Here is an 18,916-nt window from a genome sequence, read left to right on the forward strand (position 1 = left end):
GCAGCTGCAACTCTTTACCCCTACTTACCCATATTACATATATTAAAATCTTTAATATATATATAAAAAAATACACTCTTTTTTTTTCTAGAACCTGGGTATTCAACCAGGGGTTCGCAGTCTGCTAGGGGTCCGCGGAGGTACTGCAGGGGTTCTGCATTTATACTGAATATAAATAAAAATGCAACAATTTATTTATTTATATATATATATATATATATATATAGACACAAAGTTTGGACACGACTACTCATTCAAGGATTTTTCTTTATTTTACTATTTTCTACATTGTAGAATAATAGTGAAGACATCAAAACTATGACATAACACAGACTCATGTAGTAACCAAAAAAAGTGTTAAACAGGGGTGGTATACAGAAGATAACCCTGTTTGGTAAAAGATCAAGTCCATATTATGGCAATAACAGCTCAAATAAGCAAAGAGAAACGACTGTCCATCATTACTTTAAGACATGAAGGTCAGTCAATCCGGAAAATTTTAAGAACTTTCAAAGTTTCTTCAAGTGCAGTCGCAAAAACCATCAAGTGTGATTATATATATATATATATATATATATACACACACACACGAATATTCTGGAGTATCAAATTGAGGTAAAAGGAGCATTCCTTGCTCCATAATGGTTGTCTATGATGAAAGTGGTAGATATAGTGAACAGTGTAACGCTATCCATAGGTTTCACAGCAATGTGCCCATGTCCATTATAAAAGCTGGCCTAAAATCCTGTGGCTAAAGTGATGGCGGAGAGGGTCTGTGTAGCCACAGAGCGTAGGGCGAAGGTAGGCACTGAGAGAGGGGTAAGCAGGTAGAGCTGATGTTGGGCAGTCTGCAGGCCAAAACACTTACACTCCTCAGTCACCAGGTAGCACTGCAGCGGCTGGTGGGAGAAGCCCAGGGCAAAGTCCTCCCGGAGGGAGTCCCCACGTTGGGCCTTCTCCCCTGGGGTCAGGGCCGGGGACTCCTCCAGAGGAAAGTAGCGAGTGGTGGTAAAAGTGTAGAAGAGCCTGAGCAGCTCCCAGCAGCGTGCCTTGGAGGGCAAAGGATGGTCACTGGGAGGATGGTTGGGGTTAGTAATGATGGCTTTCACACAGGAGACAGAGCGACGGGACTCTCTGTTGATGAGCAGCAGAGCCAGGACATCAGGGCGGAGGGTCACAGAGCCTGGCAGGCAGCGCTCCCCCACGGCCAGGCTGCCTCTCAGGGCCTCCAGTAGAGGAGACCAGAAACAACCCACTAGCTCGCTCTCAGACCTGTGCAGGGTGGGACTGGGGCCGCACAGCACGCACACATCCGCCCCCGGAAGCAGCTGGAAGCGGAGCAGGCGATGTGCCACCGTGGGGCTGCCCTGGGGCAGGAAGACAGGGGTGTCACAGGACGCAGAGCCTGAGAGAGAGAGAGAGCGGGCCAGAACGGATAGGAGAACCACTTCCTGCGGCGCCAGACGCCACCATTTTTCCGTGGCGGTGGCTATCCGTCCGTGGACCATCAGGCAGCCAAACTCGCTATCTGCAGCCTGGGTAAAGCCGTCTAGGCCCTCCTGAAGCAGGGTGGCGTTGGGGGGCAGCAGGCAGTCTGCGCAATGCGTCAGGTCCCCCATAATGCCCTCCTGTCCTTGTACCCCCTCCAGGAGCTGGTCGATGAGGCGGTAGCAGGAGCGCAGGTCCCTCTTCAGCCGCTCCACGTTCCTCAAGCTGGCCAGCTCATCCTGCCCCAGCACCAGCACCATGCAGTTCCACACGTTCTCTAGCAGGCGCCGCAGGTGGAGGTCTTCTTCTCCTGCACCACCACCTTCCTGCTGGGCCTGCCCACCGCTGCTCACCGCTATGAGCATCACGCTGTCCTGAAATACCCTCCACACCATCCGGCCTCCGCGATCAGTCTCACAGCCAGCCAGCACCACCCCCTGGCCCGCTCCGAACATGTGCACACCGTTCAGGGAGCCGATGATGGAGAAGGGGAGTTGCTTAGAGGCCCCCCGGGTGAAGAGAGGAACCCCACTGTTGGCAGTGAGGCAGAGAAGCTGCACAGAGCCTGCCTGTTGGAGCATCATGTGGCTGGGGTGGCCAGGCTAGGCGCTGTCCTCCTGAACCATCCACTGACTGGCCCTCTGGTTTAATGATGGCGAAGATTCAGCTCTAGTCCATGGTTATGGGACACTTGCAAGAAAACAGGAGCAGATGCATGCAACAAGAAGTTATATAATAGATCGTGATTACATAATGCATACAAGCAGATATCACTTGTCATGCAAACATGTCGCAGATGTGTATTTGCAGACAACTTTTAAGCATTTAGCTAGTTACTATAACTAAGCATACACGCAAAATACTACCTCTCTTTTTCATTGTTTTCAAGTCAACTAACGCTAGACAGCAAGCTAGCTAGCTAGCTAACGTAGCGATAACTTTTTCACTGTAAACAGGACAAAATGATCGAAATAAACTCTTGGTAGCTAGCTATTTTACCAAAATACGTGTTGCCGGCAAATAGCTAGCTCACTATCTAATGTTTTTTTCCCCTCTTACTTTTTCTTTGATGAATTTCTTCCATCACGAAACGAGTTGACTCCATTCATGTTTCCACAGCAACTGGCCCTGGCCGTTCTCACATGATCCATTCAATCAATCAGATGATGTCTCTAAAGCAGATCTTACATCAGTTTATCATACCAGAATCCTAATTTACCACTTGGAGAATAAATAAAATAAACTGACTTTAGATCAGTGTTTACGGCTGCATAATCCCTCTTCCTATTTCCGCCTTTGCCTCTGGTGAACTGGCCAGTCAGGTTCGAGAATGTTGCGGCTGTTCACGAGCGTATTGTCTAGGCGGCGCATGACAATTCACAGATCCTTTCAACATTAGAACAGAATGATTGAATTAGTTTGAGGAGTTTAGGTCGTTTATAGATCGAATAAACTGCGCCGCGCCAGGCATACATTCGTGAATAAACAGGATATTCATTTACGCTGTCAGAAGAACTATCAACGAAGCCAACTAATAAACAATAAAAAGGTAAGTGTCAAATATAGACTGAAGCGGAACACGTTAGCGCAGCGTTTCCCGAAATCGGTCCTCGGGACCCCAAGGGGTGCAGGTTTTGTTTTTTGCCCTAACACTACACAGTTGATTCAAATAATCAAAGCTAGATGATTAGTTGATTATTTTTAATCAGCTGTGTAGTACTAGGGCAAAAAACAAAACGTGCACCGAGTTTGGGAAACACTGCATTAGCAAGACATACTTATTGACAAAACGTATAACATGTTAGATGAGATTAAAAAAATACATTTTTAAAAAAGTCAGTAAGAAATGCTCATGGTGTCAATAAGAGAATTTAAGGTATCAAGCTATAGTAATAGATAAAGTAGCCTGAATTGCGCTTTCCTTATTCCAAGATTGTAATGAGTTACTCCATATTTCATGCTGCATCTGATTTATGTTACACATTGTAATATTGTCCACAATATCGTCACGATCCGCGATCTTTCTTTCCACTGATGTGCATAGGTCCTGAATGAAATGCAGTGTCTAAAGTTAGAACTGTGAGAGTGAAGTTTCTGGTGGAAATTGGCCATCCAAAGATAACCTGCTGAAAATCCAAGACTGTAGGTAGCATCTGGTAGATTGGTAGGTAGGTAGCTAATACTGAACTATATGCAATGCTTCACAAATACAGACAGATTGGCTTTGGGTAAATTCTGGACTATACAGCTCATGATAAAACCACATGGTCATGTAGAAGATGTTCATTGAATAGGGAAGTTCTAAGAATGCAGATAAGGGGACTTTAAATGGCTCCTCTGTCTTTGAAATTGACTCATCTGAGCACAACGAGTTCCTTGGCTTTTGATCAGAGCAGAATCCACAACTAATGAACCCACATACCTCTCTTTGTATTCCAGTGTGCCCACTACTGTGATGGGATGATCATATCCTCCACGTTTGTTATGTATACCCTTTATGGCCCATATCCATCATCCAATGAAGACTGTGCTTTTTGGGCATCATTAAATGCACTTTCTGGTCTATGCATTTTTACCCTACTATTTCAACAGTGTCAAGTTCTCCACATCCATGTTGCTTAGCAACTGAGTACTCATGCATGTCAGTATTGCATCATTGATTTTTTTGTTGTTGTTCCAAATCAACTCTGGCTTCTCTATTCAACACTCAGTACATCAGATGCTCTGTAGTTGGTTTCAGAAACCCAATTGATCAATTTCCAGATAACCTCTCAACACATCGTATTATATTGAACAAACTTCATGCAAGTAGTGAATGTATTCAGTTCATGACAGACCTTGGGTTTATTTAGTAAACCTAATCTAGTTTTGGATTACATTCTTGCTTTCTGTTTTCTACAAATCTAACTTTTATTTTTTATTTTACTAGCTGGAATGGAGAACAAAACCAATGGATCAGTGGAAGCCAAGCCGTAAGTTTAGAGGGTGGTCTTCCTTCTGAGGCTATAGATGAGATTAAGATTGGCCTTCTGCCTTGTCCCTATACCCATTTATCCTGTCCTCTCTGTTCTGTGTTTCTAGTAAGGTGGAGAACGGACAGCTGCCGGATCCTGCTGACTGGGCGGTTACTGATGTCGTTAACTATTTCAAAGCTGCAGGATTTGAAGAGCAGGCTACTGCTTTCCAGGACCAGGTAAATGAACAGAACATAATTTACTAACCTTACAAGTTCCACATTCTTCTCTCTCTCATGGGTCAGAGCTTCCCAATCCCTTCTTTTCGTAGGAAATCGATGGAAAGTCTCTGCTTCTGATGACGCGGAACGATGTCCTGACAGGCCTGTCCATCAAACTGGGGCCAGCACTGAAGATCTACGAGTACCATGTGAAGCCACTCCAGACCCAGCATCTGAAGAGTAATGCTAATGCATCATAGCATCACCCCATGCTCTTCCATGTGCAACAGGACAGTCATCTATGGAGGAGGGTTGAGAGGCTGGACGGACAGACCAGGCCGAAGACGTTTATGGACAGCAGAAGATGTTGGTGCTTAGAAAACTTATTTGCATCCTTATGCAAAGTCAATGTTCTTTTACTTGAAGTGATGACCGATGCCAAATGGTTTACGCCGTGAAATTAATTTACAAAGACATGGCAGTGATCATACAGTTTTTAGTTAAGTGATGATATTGGTTTATGAAAGTAAGGACTTGATTCCTTTATTTGAATAAAATTATTTTACAGGTCTTAAAGTACACTGTACAGGTTTTTTCTTCTATGAGTTAGTTTCAAAATATTCTAATCAAGCATGCTACTGAAGTGGATTCAACTGAATTGGTTAATTTAGGGGGACAGTCCTTTTCAGATGGACGCAAAGATGCACTAGATGTCTGACCTGCTGATAAATGTCCTAACCTTGTCTTGATATTTTCATTATATACGAACTTTTGAACACGTTTTTGATTTCAGAAAAAATTGCATGGTAATTAGTTGGAGGAAATGTGTTTGAACCATAGTCTTAGAATTACTGTTTCTCCATCACTGAATTTTTTCCCTAATGAGCCACTACGAATATTAGATGATCAAATCAGTATCTTTAAGCATCATGTACATCAATTATCTATTTAAAGTGATGCTCTGGGAACTTTGTATAATTTCAGCCTGTAGTTTTTAAAGTGGTGCTTACAAGCCAAAACGGGTCCCCGTTTGTGTACTGTGTCACCCATTTCATATGATATGTTAAGAATTTGTGCTTAAGATCCCAGACTGTATATTTAAGCACTTGGGGGTGGGGAATATAGGTTAATAAGTGTTCTTTGATTTCCTTATTTACCATATTCTTTCATCTTTAAAAGGGTGGCTTTTTTTATTGTTTTGGATATGGATGTTTTTATCAAAAGTAGTACTTTCCCTTTTGTATTGTTAAGGTGCTCTGTTTGCATTCTGTTATGAAATAAACTACTTGCATCTAATGATTTGAGATAGCACTCAGTCTGACCAAAGAACAATTCGCAAACAATCATGTAGAGAAAGACGAATGTTTTAATTTCTAAATACAAAAAGTCAACAATGAATAAAATAGAAAAAAGGCACAATAATTTACTTGAAAACCATCCTGTGCCATGAAAAATAAACCTGTAATCATTTCCTCTAAGGTGGTTTGCTGAAAATAGATGGCAAGTCTTCCTTACATGATTTCTGAAATGTTATTCTACACTTCATGAGATTCTGTGGCAGTGGAATGCCATGAGAAATGAATAGCAGTGTTGAGGTCAACTTTTTCCCTGTAGCATCAAAACAAAGGCCTGCAAGACAGGAACAGAGTGAGATAAGCACATGCATGCATCTTGAATTTCTCTGCATTGCAACCAAATACTAGTCTGCAATCCACACTGATTCCGTTTGGATTCCAGGCCAATGAAGGACTACATACACAACCAGAAGAGAAAATTTTTGTTTTGACAAGAGGGGAGACTCACCAAATAATGCTGTGGTTTGTCTGTCTCACAAGAAGGAGCACACCTTCTGTGGTCTGAAGGGGTTGGTGCTGGAGGAGACCCCAGTGAGTAGGGGGTCCTGGAGGGCATTCTGCATGCAGAACTGCTGAAGGTCTGCTGCTGCCTGGGACACCTGAACAGAAACCATAATACAGGAATATAGTTGTGAACAAAAAAAACGACCTGTTGCAACGGGTAACATTGCACTCATTGCTAGTTTTAAAGACTCCTACAACTATCCCCCTTGAATGGATGTTGCCAATATTAGCTATCAGGTGTGAACACAAATCCGTAAACTAGGCTATGAATGATCCTAGGGCGGTAGGCCACACTCAATAATGACCGACAATTCCAATTCCATTAGAGACGATTAAGCAAAATATTGGGTTATCGCAAGAACACCATTTCTGTGCCTGGATTCCACGCCCTTAGCTAGCTATTAGCCACTGTTAGCTAGATACTGATGTTAGCTGACTAGTTTCCCTGAGCAGGTTTATCAAGTATGTTTCAGTGTGAAATACATTACCTTCACTCTGTTGATGCTCGCTTCAAAACGCAGCTGCTGGACAACTTTCTTCATCGCAACGAGATTTGATGAGCCAGACATCTTTGCTATTTTGTAGAAAAGAAGCGGAGACAAATCGAATAGTTGATCACACATCCGGTTTTGAATCTTCTGCGCAGTCGCAGTGTGGCTCAGTAAGCGACCGCGACTCAACTTTCAAAATATTGTCACGTGCAGAAGTAGTGAAACGCCTTTCTTGCCAGCAGTAATTAATATATTAGTAGTAAAAATATACTATAAATTACAGTAGCACATAAACACGAGAAAGTAGTCACACCCATTGGCTTACTCATTTTGTTGTGTTAGAGCCTGCATTCAAAATTCATTAAATATATATGTTTTTCTCTCACCCATATACACACACAATACCCCATAATGAAAGTGAAAACATGATTTTAGAAATGTTTGCAAACATATTGAAAATGAAATATAAAAATATTTAAATTACAAGTATTCACATCCTTTGCTATGACACTCCAAATCGAGCTCAGGTGCATCCAATTTCCTTTGGTCATCATTGAGATGTCCTACAACTTGATTGGAGTGCACCTATCAGCCAATTCAATTGTTTGGACATGACTTAGAGAGACACGTTCTCGGTTAAACTGTGTAAGGAGGAGTCTAGAAGCTAACCTCATTTGCTCACATTGTATATAGACTTATTTTTCTACTGTATTATTGACTGTATATTTGTTTTACTCCATGTGTAACTCTGTGTTGTTGTATGTGTCGAACTGCTTTGCTTTATCTTGGCCAGGTCGCGATTGTAAATGAGAACTTGTTCTCAACTTCCCTACCTGGTTAAATAAAGGTTAAATCATTTTTTTTAATTCAATTAAAATGTGACTGATTGTTTGACTACAAGTGAGAGTTGTTTGATTTCGTTAAATCTTGTTTCGCTATTGCAGAAATGTGTTAAGAAGTTAATGGGAAATGGCGGCGAGTAGTGCGGACGAAATCGAGAAAAAGTTGTGAAGTAACAGGTGTGCTGGCAGTGGTGGAAAAAGTACTAAATTGTGATACTTGAGTGAAAGTAAAGATACCTTAATAGAAAATGACTCTAGTAAAAGAGAAATTCAATCAGTAAAATTCTACTTGAGTAAAAGTATTTGGTTTTAAATATACACTGCTCAAAAAAATAAAGGGAACACTTAAACAACACAATGTAACTCCAAGTCAATCACACTTCTGTGAAATCAAACTGTCCACTTAGGAAGCAACACTGATTGACAATAAATTGCACATGCTGTTGTGCAAATGGAATAGACAACTGGTGGAAATTATAGGCAATTAGCAAGACACCCCCAATAAAGGAGTGGTTCTGCAGGTGGTGACCACAGACCACTTCTCAGTTCCTATGCTTCCTGGCTGATGTTTTGGTCACTTTTGAATGCTGGCGGTGCTTTCACTCTAGTGGTAGCATGAGACGGAGTCTACAACCCACACAAGTGGCTCAGGTAGTGCAGCTCATCCAGGATGGCACATCAATGCGAGCTGTGGCAAGACGGTTTGCTGTGTCTGTCAGCGTAGTGTCCAGAGCATGGAGGCGCTACCAGGGACAGGCCAGTACATCAGGAGACGTGGAGGAGGCCGTAGGAGGGCAACAACCCAGCAGCAGGACCGCTACCTCCGCCTTTGTGCAAGAAGGAGCAGGAGAATCACTGCCAGAGCCCTGCAAAATGACCTCCAGCAGGCCACAAATGTGCATGTGTCTGCTCTAACGGTCAGAAACAGACTCCATGAGGGTGGTATGAGGGCCCGACGTCCACAGGTGGGGGTTGTGCTTACAGCCCAACACCGTGCAGGACGTTTGGCATTTGCCAGAGAACACCAAGATTGGCAAATTCGCCACTGGCGCCCTGTGCTCTTCACAGATGAAAGCAGGTTCACACTGAGCACGTGACAGACGTGACGGAGTCTGGAGACGCCGTGGAGAACGTTCTGCTGCCTGCAACATCCTCCAGCATGACCGGTTTGGCGGTGGGTCAGTCATGGTGTGGGGTGGCATTTCTTTGGGGGGCCGCACAGCCCTCCATGTGCTCGCCAGAGGTAGCCTGACTTCCATTAGGTACCGAGTTGAGATCCTCAGACCCCTTGTGAGACCATATGCTGGTGCGGTTGGCCCTGGGTTCCTCCTAATGCAAGACAATGCTAGACCTCATGTGGCTGGAGTGTGTCAGCAGTTCCTGCAAGAGGAAGGCATTGATGCTATGGACTGGCCCGCCCGTTCCCCAGACCTGAATCCAATTGAGCACATCTGGGACATCATGTCTCGCTCCATCCACCAAAGCCACGTTGCACCACAGACTGTCCAGGAGTTGGCGGATGCTTTAGACCAGGTCTGGGAGGAGATCCCTCAGTAGACCATCCGCCACCTCATCAGGAGCATGCCCAGGCATTGTAGGGAGGTCATACAGGCATGTGGAGGCCACACACTACTGAGCCTCATTTTGACTTGTTTTAAGGACATTGCATCAAAGTTGGATCAGCCTGTAGTGTGGTTTTCCACTTTAATTTTGAGTGTGACTCCAAATCCAGACCACCATGGGTTGATAAATTGGATTTCCATTGATTATTTTTGTGTGATTTTGTTGTCAGCACATTCAACTATGTAAAGAAAAAAATATTTAATAAGATTATTTCTTTCATTCAGATCTAGGATGTGTTGTTTAAGTGTTCCCTTTATTTTTTTGAGCAGTATATTTAAGTATCAAAGGTAAATGTAATTTCTAAAATAATCTTTATCAAAAGTAAAAGTATGAATCTTTTCAAACGAGATGGCACAGTTTGTTTTATTGACGGATAGCCTGGGGCACACCAACACTCATAATTTACTGTTGTGTTCAGTAATATGGTGTCTTAGCTCAGTTGAGTATTGAATACTGTTGCTTTAAGAATGTATCAGGCACGGTGCGTGAACGGAGGCGTGAGTTTTGTACGAAGTAAAGACGTTCAATGGTGATGGGCATTCCGGCTCTTTTCAGTGAGCCGGCTCGTTCGGCTCAGCTCACCAAAAAGAACCGGCTCTTTTGGCTCCCAAACGGCTCTTAAAAATAATTTGTTTTGTATTTTTTCAAGTCAAACAGTTTGCGATAGTTTGACTATGATTGGTGTTAAAACGATTCTTATTAAATGAACCACAATGTATTTAAAAATGCATTGTTTGTTTATGAAAAAGAATGCTATCAAACATTTGCATTTAAAGTACAACTTTTTAATGTATTGTAACGCCCCTGTGTTTATAACCGCGGAAATAGACACTGCCGCTTTAGCATGCTTTTGCAGCACAGTCGATAGCGCGCTGGACTTCGGCCTAGAAGGTCGAGGGTTCGAGACCTGCTCTCTGCGGTTTCATTATGGTATATAAACAAAGTGCATATAAATGTAACATAAAAAAAAATATGCAATCTGAACAGCATAATATAATATTGCACCACATCAAAGAAAAATAAATAACAATGTGCAAAACTGCAGCATCCCACTTAAAACATTAAACTGGTCCCTCTTTTCTCTCTTTATTGCCATGTTTTAACTAGCAGCGCACAGCAATGCTGACCATATTTTGCTTTTATGAGAGATTTGCATTCAGAAATGCAAGCTACCTCCCTTTTTGAGGGGCTGATGCGGTTTCTTCTCTCAGTAATTATTTGTCCCGTTATCGAGAAGACCCTCTCAGAGGGAACAGACGTGGCCACTATGCAGTCTCTCCCTGTCATGACTTTAGTAAGCCATGGGTAGACAGAGGCCTTGGTCTCCCACCAGCTCAGAAGAGGGGCTCCTCCAAATAGGATTTGACCTCCATTATGGCATCTGCTGAGGGATACCTTCGTGCTGCATCCCCACTTGCTCTCTCGTCAACAGCATCCCCAGTTGCTCTCTCGTCAACAGACGTTTGTGGCACTACTGCTGGTGCTTCTGCTCCATCTGCTCTTTCTTCTTCCTGTTGCCCTGGTGCCTAAGAGCCTCATCAATCGCTCTGGCATCACTGAAGGCTAACTTCTCAAGAGCAGGATCTCTTACAATTAGGTTGATTGTGTGGGCCAGACATGGATGATGGGTCCATTGAAACATTTTCATGGCTTTGGTTATGTTAGCTGCATTGTCGCTAACACAACAGACCACTTTTCCATCTACTTGCCATTCTCTGGCCACTCAACAGTTCCTCTGTCAAGTTCTCTGAGGTGTGTCTGTCGCTGAACTCAAAGCAGTCCAGAAGACAGCTAGACATCAAAAAATCTTCAATGAAGTGACATGTAACCGACATGTAAGAAGTGGTTACCCTTCATGTCCAGCAGTCAGTGGTAATGCAAACTGCAGTAGCTTTTTGGACTCTTTCCCACACTGAAGCCTGTGTGCTCTCGTACAGTTGTGGAATAAGTGATTTTGAAAGGGTTTTCCTGCTTGGAATTGTGTACATTGGATTTAGACTATTGCTATAATTTCTAAAACCTCTGTCCTCCACGATCGAAAATGGCTGGAAATCGGTGGCAATCATTTTAGCCAATACAATATCAATTTGGCCTTGTTTTGCTACAGATATAGACTTTGTCATAAACTGGTCCATAGAAGACTGCGAAGCTGTGGGTCGCAGAGCAGGCCTACTTGACTGAGTGGATACGCTGGCTCCACCACTATCACTAGCAGGCCCGCTAGTTTCTCGAAACTCCGCTACAGCTAGCTTCACAGTTGGGTGCACAGTTCGCAAAGAACCGGCTTTATATGAGATTTTGTTTTGGCAAATTCTACACTGTGCTCTAACATTGTCTACATTATTAAAATGCATCCAAATGCTACTGTGCTTCCAACTCATTTTCCAGCTGTTGTTTTCACAGCTGTCCGTCCTCCCTCTCCTCGGCTGCTAAGTGTGTGACTGTGAGTGAGTTGGCTCGGCCCTCCCTCATGCATCTTTGGTTCATTGGTTGACACTGCGTGTTTGATTGACAGGGACAACAGGTGAGGCTGTTAGTATGAGCAGACAGAACGGATGTGTGTGCGCTTGAGAATTAAAAAATATATATATATTTCTTTGAATTAGTTAATTCTATTCATTTAAATATTTTGATTATTCATATCTTCACTCTTAGAGCCGACTCGTTTGCGAACGACCCATCACTAGTTCAGATTAATTTCACAACAATCCTCTGATAAGGGAATTACATGCTTAAAGGTAACGACTAAAAAAATTCCACCCTGAAACGCAATTATGACATGATGTAACCGATATAATGAATAAGTAGACAAAGGTAACTATTAGTAATCATTCGATTATGTAGCATGTATAATGAATAATTAAAGTACTAAACATAAGTCCAATAAGGTTCAGCAAAGACATGTGAGGGAGAGAAGTTTGTGTGTGTATGTGTGTGTGTGTCTAAGAAAATACGGAAAACAATTCAACTGTGTGTGACCCGACCTGGCTAGAACTCTGAGAAACCTATGATAGGACAGGGAGTATTTTCAAGGTTCCTCTAATCTCGGAGGAATGGAACTGCCGGCTTGGTAGTGATAAACAGTGGATTCAACTCACCCACTGTTCGTATGTATGTGTGTAGGATACCTCTGTTCGTATGTATGTGTGTAGGATACCTCTGTTCGTGTGTATGTGTGTAGGATACCTCTGTTCGTGTGTATGTGTGTAGGATACCTCTGTTCGTGTGTATGTAAGTAGGGAGTGAATTATAAAATGGATGTCTTTGTATTATGGACTTCAGAACGTTCTCGTGAATAAACTGTACGACCCTTTTGCAGAAGTTGAGTCTTTGCCTAATTATTATTAAACCCAGGGTCTTACAAACCTTGGGGATTGCTCAAAGCTTATTGATTGTTAGTTATTATCATTGGGATTGAAAATTCTTGTGACATCCTCCCTGCATTTGTAACATTTGGCGAAGAGGATGGGATAGTTTAGCAAATGTTAATCTGAAGTTCGGTTTAATTGCCTAGCAAGCCTCCGTGCATTTTTAACATTTACAAACAAAGCATTTGTGTTTAGTGAGTCCTCCAGATCAGAGGTAGTAGGGATGACCAGGGATGTTCACTCGATAAGTGTGTGAATTGGACCATTTTCATGTAAAAATGTAACGAGTACTTTTGGGTGTCAGGGAAAATGTATGGAGTGAACAGTACATTATTTCTTTAAGAATGTAGTGAAGTAAAACATTTAAATAGTAAAGTACAGATACCCCAAAAAATGACTTAAGTAGTACTTAAATATTTTTACTTAACCTCTTAAGTACTTTTCACCACCGTGTGCTGGAATGCGAACAATATGGGTGTCAGTTCTGTTGGTATGGAGTGAGAGGATGAGGGTCATGGACTGGAATGGTCGGTAGTGGAAAGACATAGGAAGAATGGCGCCAGACGTGCGCCAGGTTTCTTCCAGACGTGACGCTTGGCATTCAGGCCACAGAGCCTGTCTCTTTGAGGAGCTATTTGGTGTCGCAGCTAGTCTAGCTGCTAGCTAGCTGTGACGCCAAATAGCTCCTCAGACCCATCCTTGGTCGGGACTGCTTGTCTCACTGGAGAGACAAGCAGCCCCGGCAACTGATGCCAACTGCGTCGCGGGATCCAAATTAAGAAACTAGATAGCTACCATGAACTTCCCAATACACACCAGCCGTAATAAAGAGATGCTCTACTTTGACACCACACTAGCAAAAGCAAGTTTTGCAGGGTAGTTTTTTTCTAATCTTGATTATTGTCCAGTTGTGTGGTCCAGTGCTGCAAGGAAAGATCTAGTTAAGCTGCTGCTGGCCCAGAACAGAGCAGCATGTTTTGCTCTTAATTGCTGTCAGAGGGCTGATATTGTTTCTTTATAAAAATAATTGATGTAGTCAGTCTCTCCTCAACTCTAAGCCAAGAGAGACTGACTGCATCAATTATTTTTATAAAGAAACAATGTGTTGAACATCCAAAATTGTTTGCAAAGTTAACTTACACACAGCTCTGACACACACGTATCCCACCAGGGGTCGGTCTCTTCACAGTCCCCAAATCCAGAACAAATTCAAGAAAGTGTACAGTATTATATAGAGCCCTTATTGCATGGAACTTCCATCTCATATTGCGCAAATAAAACAGCAAAACTGGTTTTAAAAAAAACAGAAAGCAACTCGTCGCGGCACAACACCTCTTCCCTATTTGACCTAGTTTGTGTGTATGCATTAATATGTAGGCTACGTGTGCCTTTACATTTTTTTTATGTAGTTCTGTCCTTGAGCTGTTCTTTTCTATTGATGTTCTGTATTATGGCTTTCTGTATTATTTTTCATGTTTGTGTGGACCCCAGGAAGAGTAGCAGCTGCTTTTGCAAGAGCTAGTGGGGATCCTAATTAAAAGTTCAATATTGCTTTTATTAGACCAGAGAATCTTGTTTCTCATGGTCAGAGTCCTTTAGGTGCCTTTTGGCAAACTCCAGGCGGGCTGCCATGTGCCTTTAACTGAGGAGTGTCTTCTGTCTGGCCACTCTACCATAAAGGCCTGAGTGACCTCACCTCACCTCACCTCACCTCCCTGACCAAAACCCTTCTCCCCTGATTGCTCAGTTTGGCCGGGTGGCCAGCTCTAGTAAGAGTCTTGGGGGTTCCAAACTTCTTCCATTTAAGAATGATTGAGGTCACCATGTTCTTTGGGACCTTCAATGCTGCAGAAAATGTTGCTACCCTTCCCCAGATCTGTGCCTCGACACAATCCCGTCTCGGAACTCTACGACTAATTCCTTCGACCTCACGGCTTGGTTTTTGCTCTGATGTGCACTGTCAACTATGGGACCTTATATAGACAGGTGTGCCCCTTTCCAAATCATGTCCAATCAATGGAATTTACCACAGGTGGACTCCAATCAGGATGTAGAAACAGCTGAAGGATGTCCAATGGAAACAGAATGCACCAGAGCTCAATTTCAAGTCTCATAGCAAAAGGTCTGAATGCTTATTTACACGCAGATATATTAAATACATTTGCAAAACACGAAGAAAAAAATGTTGCTTTGTCATTGGGGTATTGTGTGTAGATTGGTGAAAGAAAAAAGCTGGCCGAACACTGTGCTCTTGGAGACGTTCAACACAGTTTCATACCCTTCCACAGATCTACAGTGTCTTCAGAAAGTATTCAGACCCATTGACTTTTCCACATTTTTGTTACGTTACAGCATTATTCTAAAAATGCTGAGATTTGTTTTAGAAGCTTGAAAAAAAAAAAAAATCAAAAAGGAAGAAAATCCCCAAATCCAGATATGCAAAGGTGATCGACTTACCCAAGATGACAAGGCTGTGATCACTGCCAAAGGTGCTTCTACAAATTAATAACTCAGGGGTGAATACTTATGTACATTTGATCTGTATTTCATTTAATGAATTAGCAAAAATGTAAAACATTTTCTGATATGAGAATTATGTTCTCAATGTTAACTTCAATTAAAATACTCAGTCTGCCATCCAGAATGTGTAAGATTCTGGTTTAATAACACAGACAGAGGCCCAGCTTACAAGAATCAGAATAGTTTATTCAGGAGAGCGCTCTGCAGTTCATACACAAAACATCTATTATATACCAGGCTCCTCATTTACGCACACACATTACACACTACACTAAGGAGAGTTAATTGTTCGTCCCCAGAACTCTCAACACCATAAATTCTTACCCAGCCAACAGTTTCATATCTCTGAGATTAGGGAAACCTCGAGGGGTACTCCCTCTCAGATCATAAACTCTCAGAGTTGTAGCTAGGTCAGGTCATCCACAGTTTAACAGTTCTTGGTGTTTACTCAAACACACAGACCCCCATTCCTCTCCTATCCTAGTCAATTTTTTATTTATTTTTTTCACCTTTATTTAACCAGGTAGGCAAGTTGAGAACAAGTTCTCATTTACAATTGCGACCTGGCCAAGATAAAGCAAAGCAGTTCGACAACACAGAGTTACACATGGAGTAAAACAAATATACAGTCAATAATACAGTAGAAAAATAAGTCTATGTACAATGTGAGCAAATGAGGTGAGTTAAGGGAGGTAAAGGCAAAAAAAGGTCCATGGTGGCAAAGTAAATACAATATAGCAAGTAAAACACTGGGATGGTAGATTTGCAGTGGAAGAAAGTGCAAAGTAGAAATAGAAATAATGGGGTGCAAAGGAGCAAAATAAAATAAATAAATACAGTAGGGGAAGAGGTAGTTGTTTGGGCTAAATTATAGATGGGCTATGTACAGGTGCAGTGATCTGTGAGCTGATCTGACAGCTGGTGCTTAAAGCTAGTGAGGGAGATAAGTGTTTCCAGTTTCAGAGATTTTTGTAGTTTGTTCCAGTCATTGGCAGCAGAGAACTGGAAAGAGAGACGGCCAAAGGAGGAATTGGCTTTGGGGGTGACCAGAGAGATATACCTGCTGGAGCGCGTGCTACAGGTGGGTGCTGCTATGGTGACCAGTGAGCGGAGATAAGGGGGGACTTTACCTAGCAGGGTCTTGTAGATGACCTGGAGCCAGTGGGTTTGGCGACGATTATGAAGCGAAGGCCAGCCAACAAGAGCGTACAGGTCGCAGTGGTGGGTAGTATATGGGCTTTGGTGACAAAATGGATGGCACTGTGATAGACTACATCCAGTTTGTTGAGTAGGGTATTGGAGGCTATTTTGTAAATTACATCGCCAAAGTCGAGGAGCGGTAGGATGGTCAGTTTTACGAGGGTATGTTTGGCAGCATGAGTGAAGGATGCTTTGTTGCGAAATAGGAAGCCAATTCTAGATTTAACTTTAGATTGGAGATGTTTGATGTGAGTCTGGAAGGATCTCATGAGACCTATGCTTAACCCTTTAGTTACTCACTCTACAGGCTATATAGACCACATCCCTAAATTCAGGGTAGAATTATTTAATCATTACTCTCAAGCAGGAATTCCTTTAACATTTTCACTTTGAAAGGAAATTAGGAGGATAGAGTCAATCTGATTTACCAAAGGGGGGCCTTATATGCTCGCTTGTTAGTAGAATAACAGTGGTCTAGGACTTTATCGCTACTAGTGACGAAGGAGACGTGTGGATGGAAGTAGGCATCACATGCCTTAATGATGCGGAATTAAAATCACCAGCAACCAGAAAAGCAGCCTCCGCGTGCATGGTTTCCTGCTTGTTTATAGTCTTGTACAGTTCGTTCAGTGCCAGCTTGTTTTTCTTGTCCTGAGGAATATACAAAACAGTAACACCTTCTCTTTCCATGAGACTGACCAGGTGAAAGCTATGATCCCTTATTGATGTAACTTGTTAAATCCACTTCAAAATCAGTGTAGATGAAGGGTAGGTTAAAGAATGATTTTTAAGCCTCGAGACAGACATGGATTGCGTATTTGTGCCATTCAGCAGGCGAATGGGCAAGACAAAATATTTAAGTGTCTTTGAACAGGGTATGGTAGTATGTGCCAGGCACACCGGTTTGGTGTCAAGTGACAAACTCTACTGGGTTTTTCCACGCGCAACAGTTTCCCATGTGTATCAAGAATGGTCCACCACCCAAAGGACATCCAGCCATTTGACAACTGTGGGAAGCATTGGAGTCAACATGGGCAAGCATCCCTGTGAAACTCTTGACACCTTGTAGAGTCCATGTCTCAATGAATTTAGACTTTGAGGGCAAAAGGGGGGTGCAACTCAAAACTAGGAAAGTGTTCCTAATGTTTGGTTAACTCAGTGTATACAGCAGTCACGATAACAGCTAAAAACTCATGAGGTAGAAAAGTCAGCATTTGACCATCAGGTATTCCACTGCGCTATAGACAGCAAACCATTTGCTGTTGATGAAGAGGCATACCCCTCTTCGATCTCCCTGAATCCAATGTCCTGTCCGTTCAGTGAATGGCGAATCCATTGAGTTGGATAACCATGCGAGGCATCTTGTCCGAAAGCCACATTTCAGAAAAGCAGATACTATTGTAGTTACCAGTCCCATTGAAAGCAAATTCACTATTGGAGGTCATCCATCTTATTATCAAGATAATCTATTGGCCAGGGCTCCTGGGCTCCTCTCGCCAGGGCTCCCTCTCCTGCCTCTTTCGCCGGCCATTCCTCGTGTAGCCCGAAAATGTGGTTGGAGTTACACAGAGCAGATGAGTCAAAGTTGAACCAGAAATGAGGTTAGTAACTGACGATTTGATGTTCAAAAGTTATCAATCATAAGTGATAACGGATACATTTAGTGCAAAAAAAGAGAATCACAAAATAGCAAAGTTGGGTCAGAGCTCGCAAGACTGCAGCCATACAGTATGGTGCCATCTTCATGACTCCTGTCATGAACCGCTAAGGGGTGCTAAACACCAAGCACAAGATGTAGCAGAGATGTCAGTTAAAAATAAATACATTTATTGCAGTTTCAGAGCAGCATATCACTTAACATTAAACATTTAGAATAAAGTTCATTAAAATAATATTAATGATCTGTAATGAAAACAAGGTGTAAACATTCAGGATTAGGCAGTAGCCGATTGATAGCTTTTCGCAAATGAGAAAATATCGAGTTCGTTCAACAAAAAGTGTGCCTTTTGCACCTCTTGAAAGTCCAATATCTTGAAAACTTGACTGCTGACATGCAAAACATTTTGGGACCATATAAACAGGCAAATGACAAAAAAAAAAAAAAAATATATATATAGTTTGAGTGGATTTTCTGTTTAAGTAGAAATTGTGCACCAATATTGTATTTTAGAAGTCTGTTATATTAAATGAAGTTCCCTTTCATGGAGAATAAAATAATTCCTATTTTTAGTGAGTAAAGACTTGCCAAAGTGCCAAAATTCAGCATTTTGACATGTCCCTCCATGCACCCTCAGTGACTTCTAGGAAGATTTTACCCAACATTTCTCTACGTTTTCACCATCATTGTAAA

At 42.3% G+C, this 18,916-nt stretch overlaps 3 protein-coding genes across 5 annotated transcripts; 1 reads left to right on the forward strand and 2 right to left on the reverse strand.

Annotated features, from left to right (window-relative positions):
* Positions 1-521: 521 nt before the first annotated feature.
* fuz (fuzzy planar cell polarity protein) lies at positions 522-2,751 on the reverse strand. Its single transcript, XM_029705306.1, has 2 exons — positions 2,548-2,751; positions 522-2,178 (listed from the first exon to the last, which is right to left on the reverse strand). The coding sequence occupies exon 2, from the start codon at positions 2,070-2,072 to the stop codon at positions 738-740; it is 1,335 nt and encodes a 444-aa protein (XP_029561166.1). The 5' UTR covers positions 2,073-2,178; positions 2,548-2,751; the 3' UTR covers positions 522-737.
* A 120-nt stretch (positions 2,752-2,871) lies between these two features.
* LOC115157228 (sterile alpha motif domain-containing protein 13) lies at positions 2,872-5,956 on the forward strand. Of its 3 annotated transcripts, none has more exons than XM_029705309.1 (5): positions 2,872-3,037; positions 3,533-3,656; positions 4,418-4,460; positions 4,570-4,681; positions 4,774-5,956. In XM_029705309.1, exons 3-5 carry the CDS (start codon positions 4,423-4,425, stop codon positions 4,921-4,923), a joined length of 300 nt encoding a protein of 99 aa, XP_029561169.1. In that variant the 5' UTR covers positions 2,872-3,037; positions 3,533-3,656; positions 4,418-4,422; the 3' UTR covers positions 4,924-5,956. The 3 variants fall into 3 exon arrangements, with proteins under 3 accessions (XP_029561169.1, XP_029561170.1, XP_029561168.1); XM_029705308.1 differs by having other exon boundaries at positions 2,873-3,037; positions 3,533-3,652; XM_029705310.1 differs by lacking the exon at positions 3,533-3,656.
* Positions 5,957-6,013: 57 nt separating this feature from the next.
* LOC115157229 (guanine nucleotide-binding protein G(I)/G(S)/G(O) subunit gamma-5) lies at positions 6,014-7,174 on the reverse strand. Its single transcript, XM_029705311.1, has 3 exons — positions 7,011-7,174; positions 6,467-6,617; positions 6,014-6,292 (listed from the first exon to the last, which is right to left on the reverse strand). The coding sequence occupies exons 1-2, from the start codon at positions 7,143-7,145 to the stop codon at positions 6,492-6,494; spliced, it is 261 nt and encodes an 86-aa protein (XP_029561171.1). The 5' UTR covers positions 7,146-7,174; the 3' UTR covers positions 6,014-6,292; positions 6,467-6,491.
* Positions 7,175-18,916: the final 11,742 nt, after the last annotated feature.

The sequence above is a fragment of the Salmo trutta genome, chromosome 21 (genome assembly GCF_901001165.1).
Source record: "Salmo trutta chromosome 21, fSalTru1.1, whole genome shotgun sequence".
Taxonomy (NCBI): domain Eukaryota; kingdom Metazoa; phylum Chordata; class Actinopteri; order Salmoniformes; family Salmonidae; genus Salmo; species Salmo trutta.

Excerpts from the sequence above, each read along its gene's own strand:
- fuz (XM_029705306.1), bottom strand. The coding sequence starts at position 2,072 with ATGATGCTCCAACAGGCAGGCTCTGTGCAGCTTCTCTGCCTCACTGCC.
- LOC115157228 (XM_029705309.1), top strand. The coding sequence starts at position 4,423 with ATGGAGAACAAAACCAATGGATCAGTGGAAGCCAAGCC. Across the intron at positions 4,461-4,569 it reads GGATCAGTGGAAGCCAAGCC|TAAGGTGGAGAACGGACAGC; the intron begins GTAAGTTTAGAG and ends CTGTGTTTCTAG. Across the intron at positions 4,682-4,773 it reads CTACTGCTTTCCAGGACCAG|GAAATCGATGGAAAGTCTCT; the intron begins GTAAATGAACAG and ends TTCTTTTCGTAG.
- LOC115157229 (XM_029705311.1), bottom strand. The coding sequence starts at position 7,145 with ATGTGTGATCAACTATTCGATTTGTCTCCGCTTCTTTTCTACAAAATA. Across the intron at positions 6,618-7,010 it reads CGAGCATCAACAGAGTGAAG|GTGTCCCAGGCAGCAGCAGA; the intron begins GTAATGTATTTC and ends GTTTCTGTTCAG.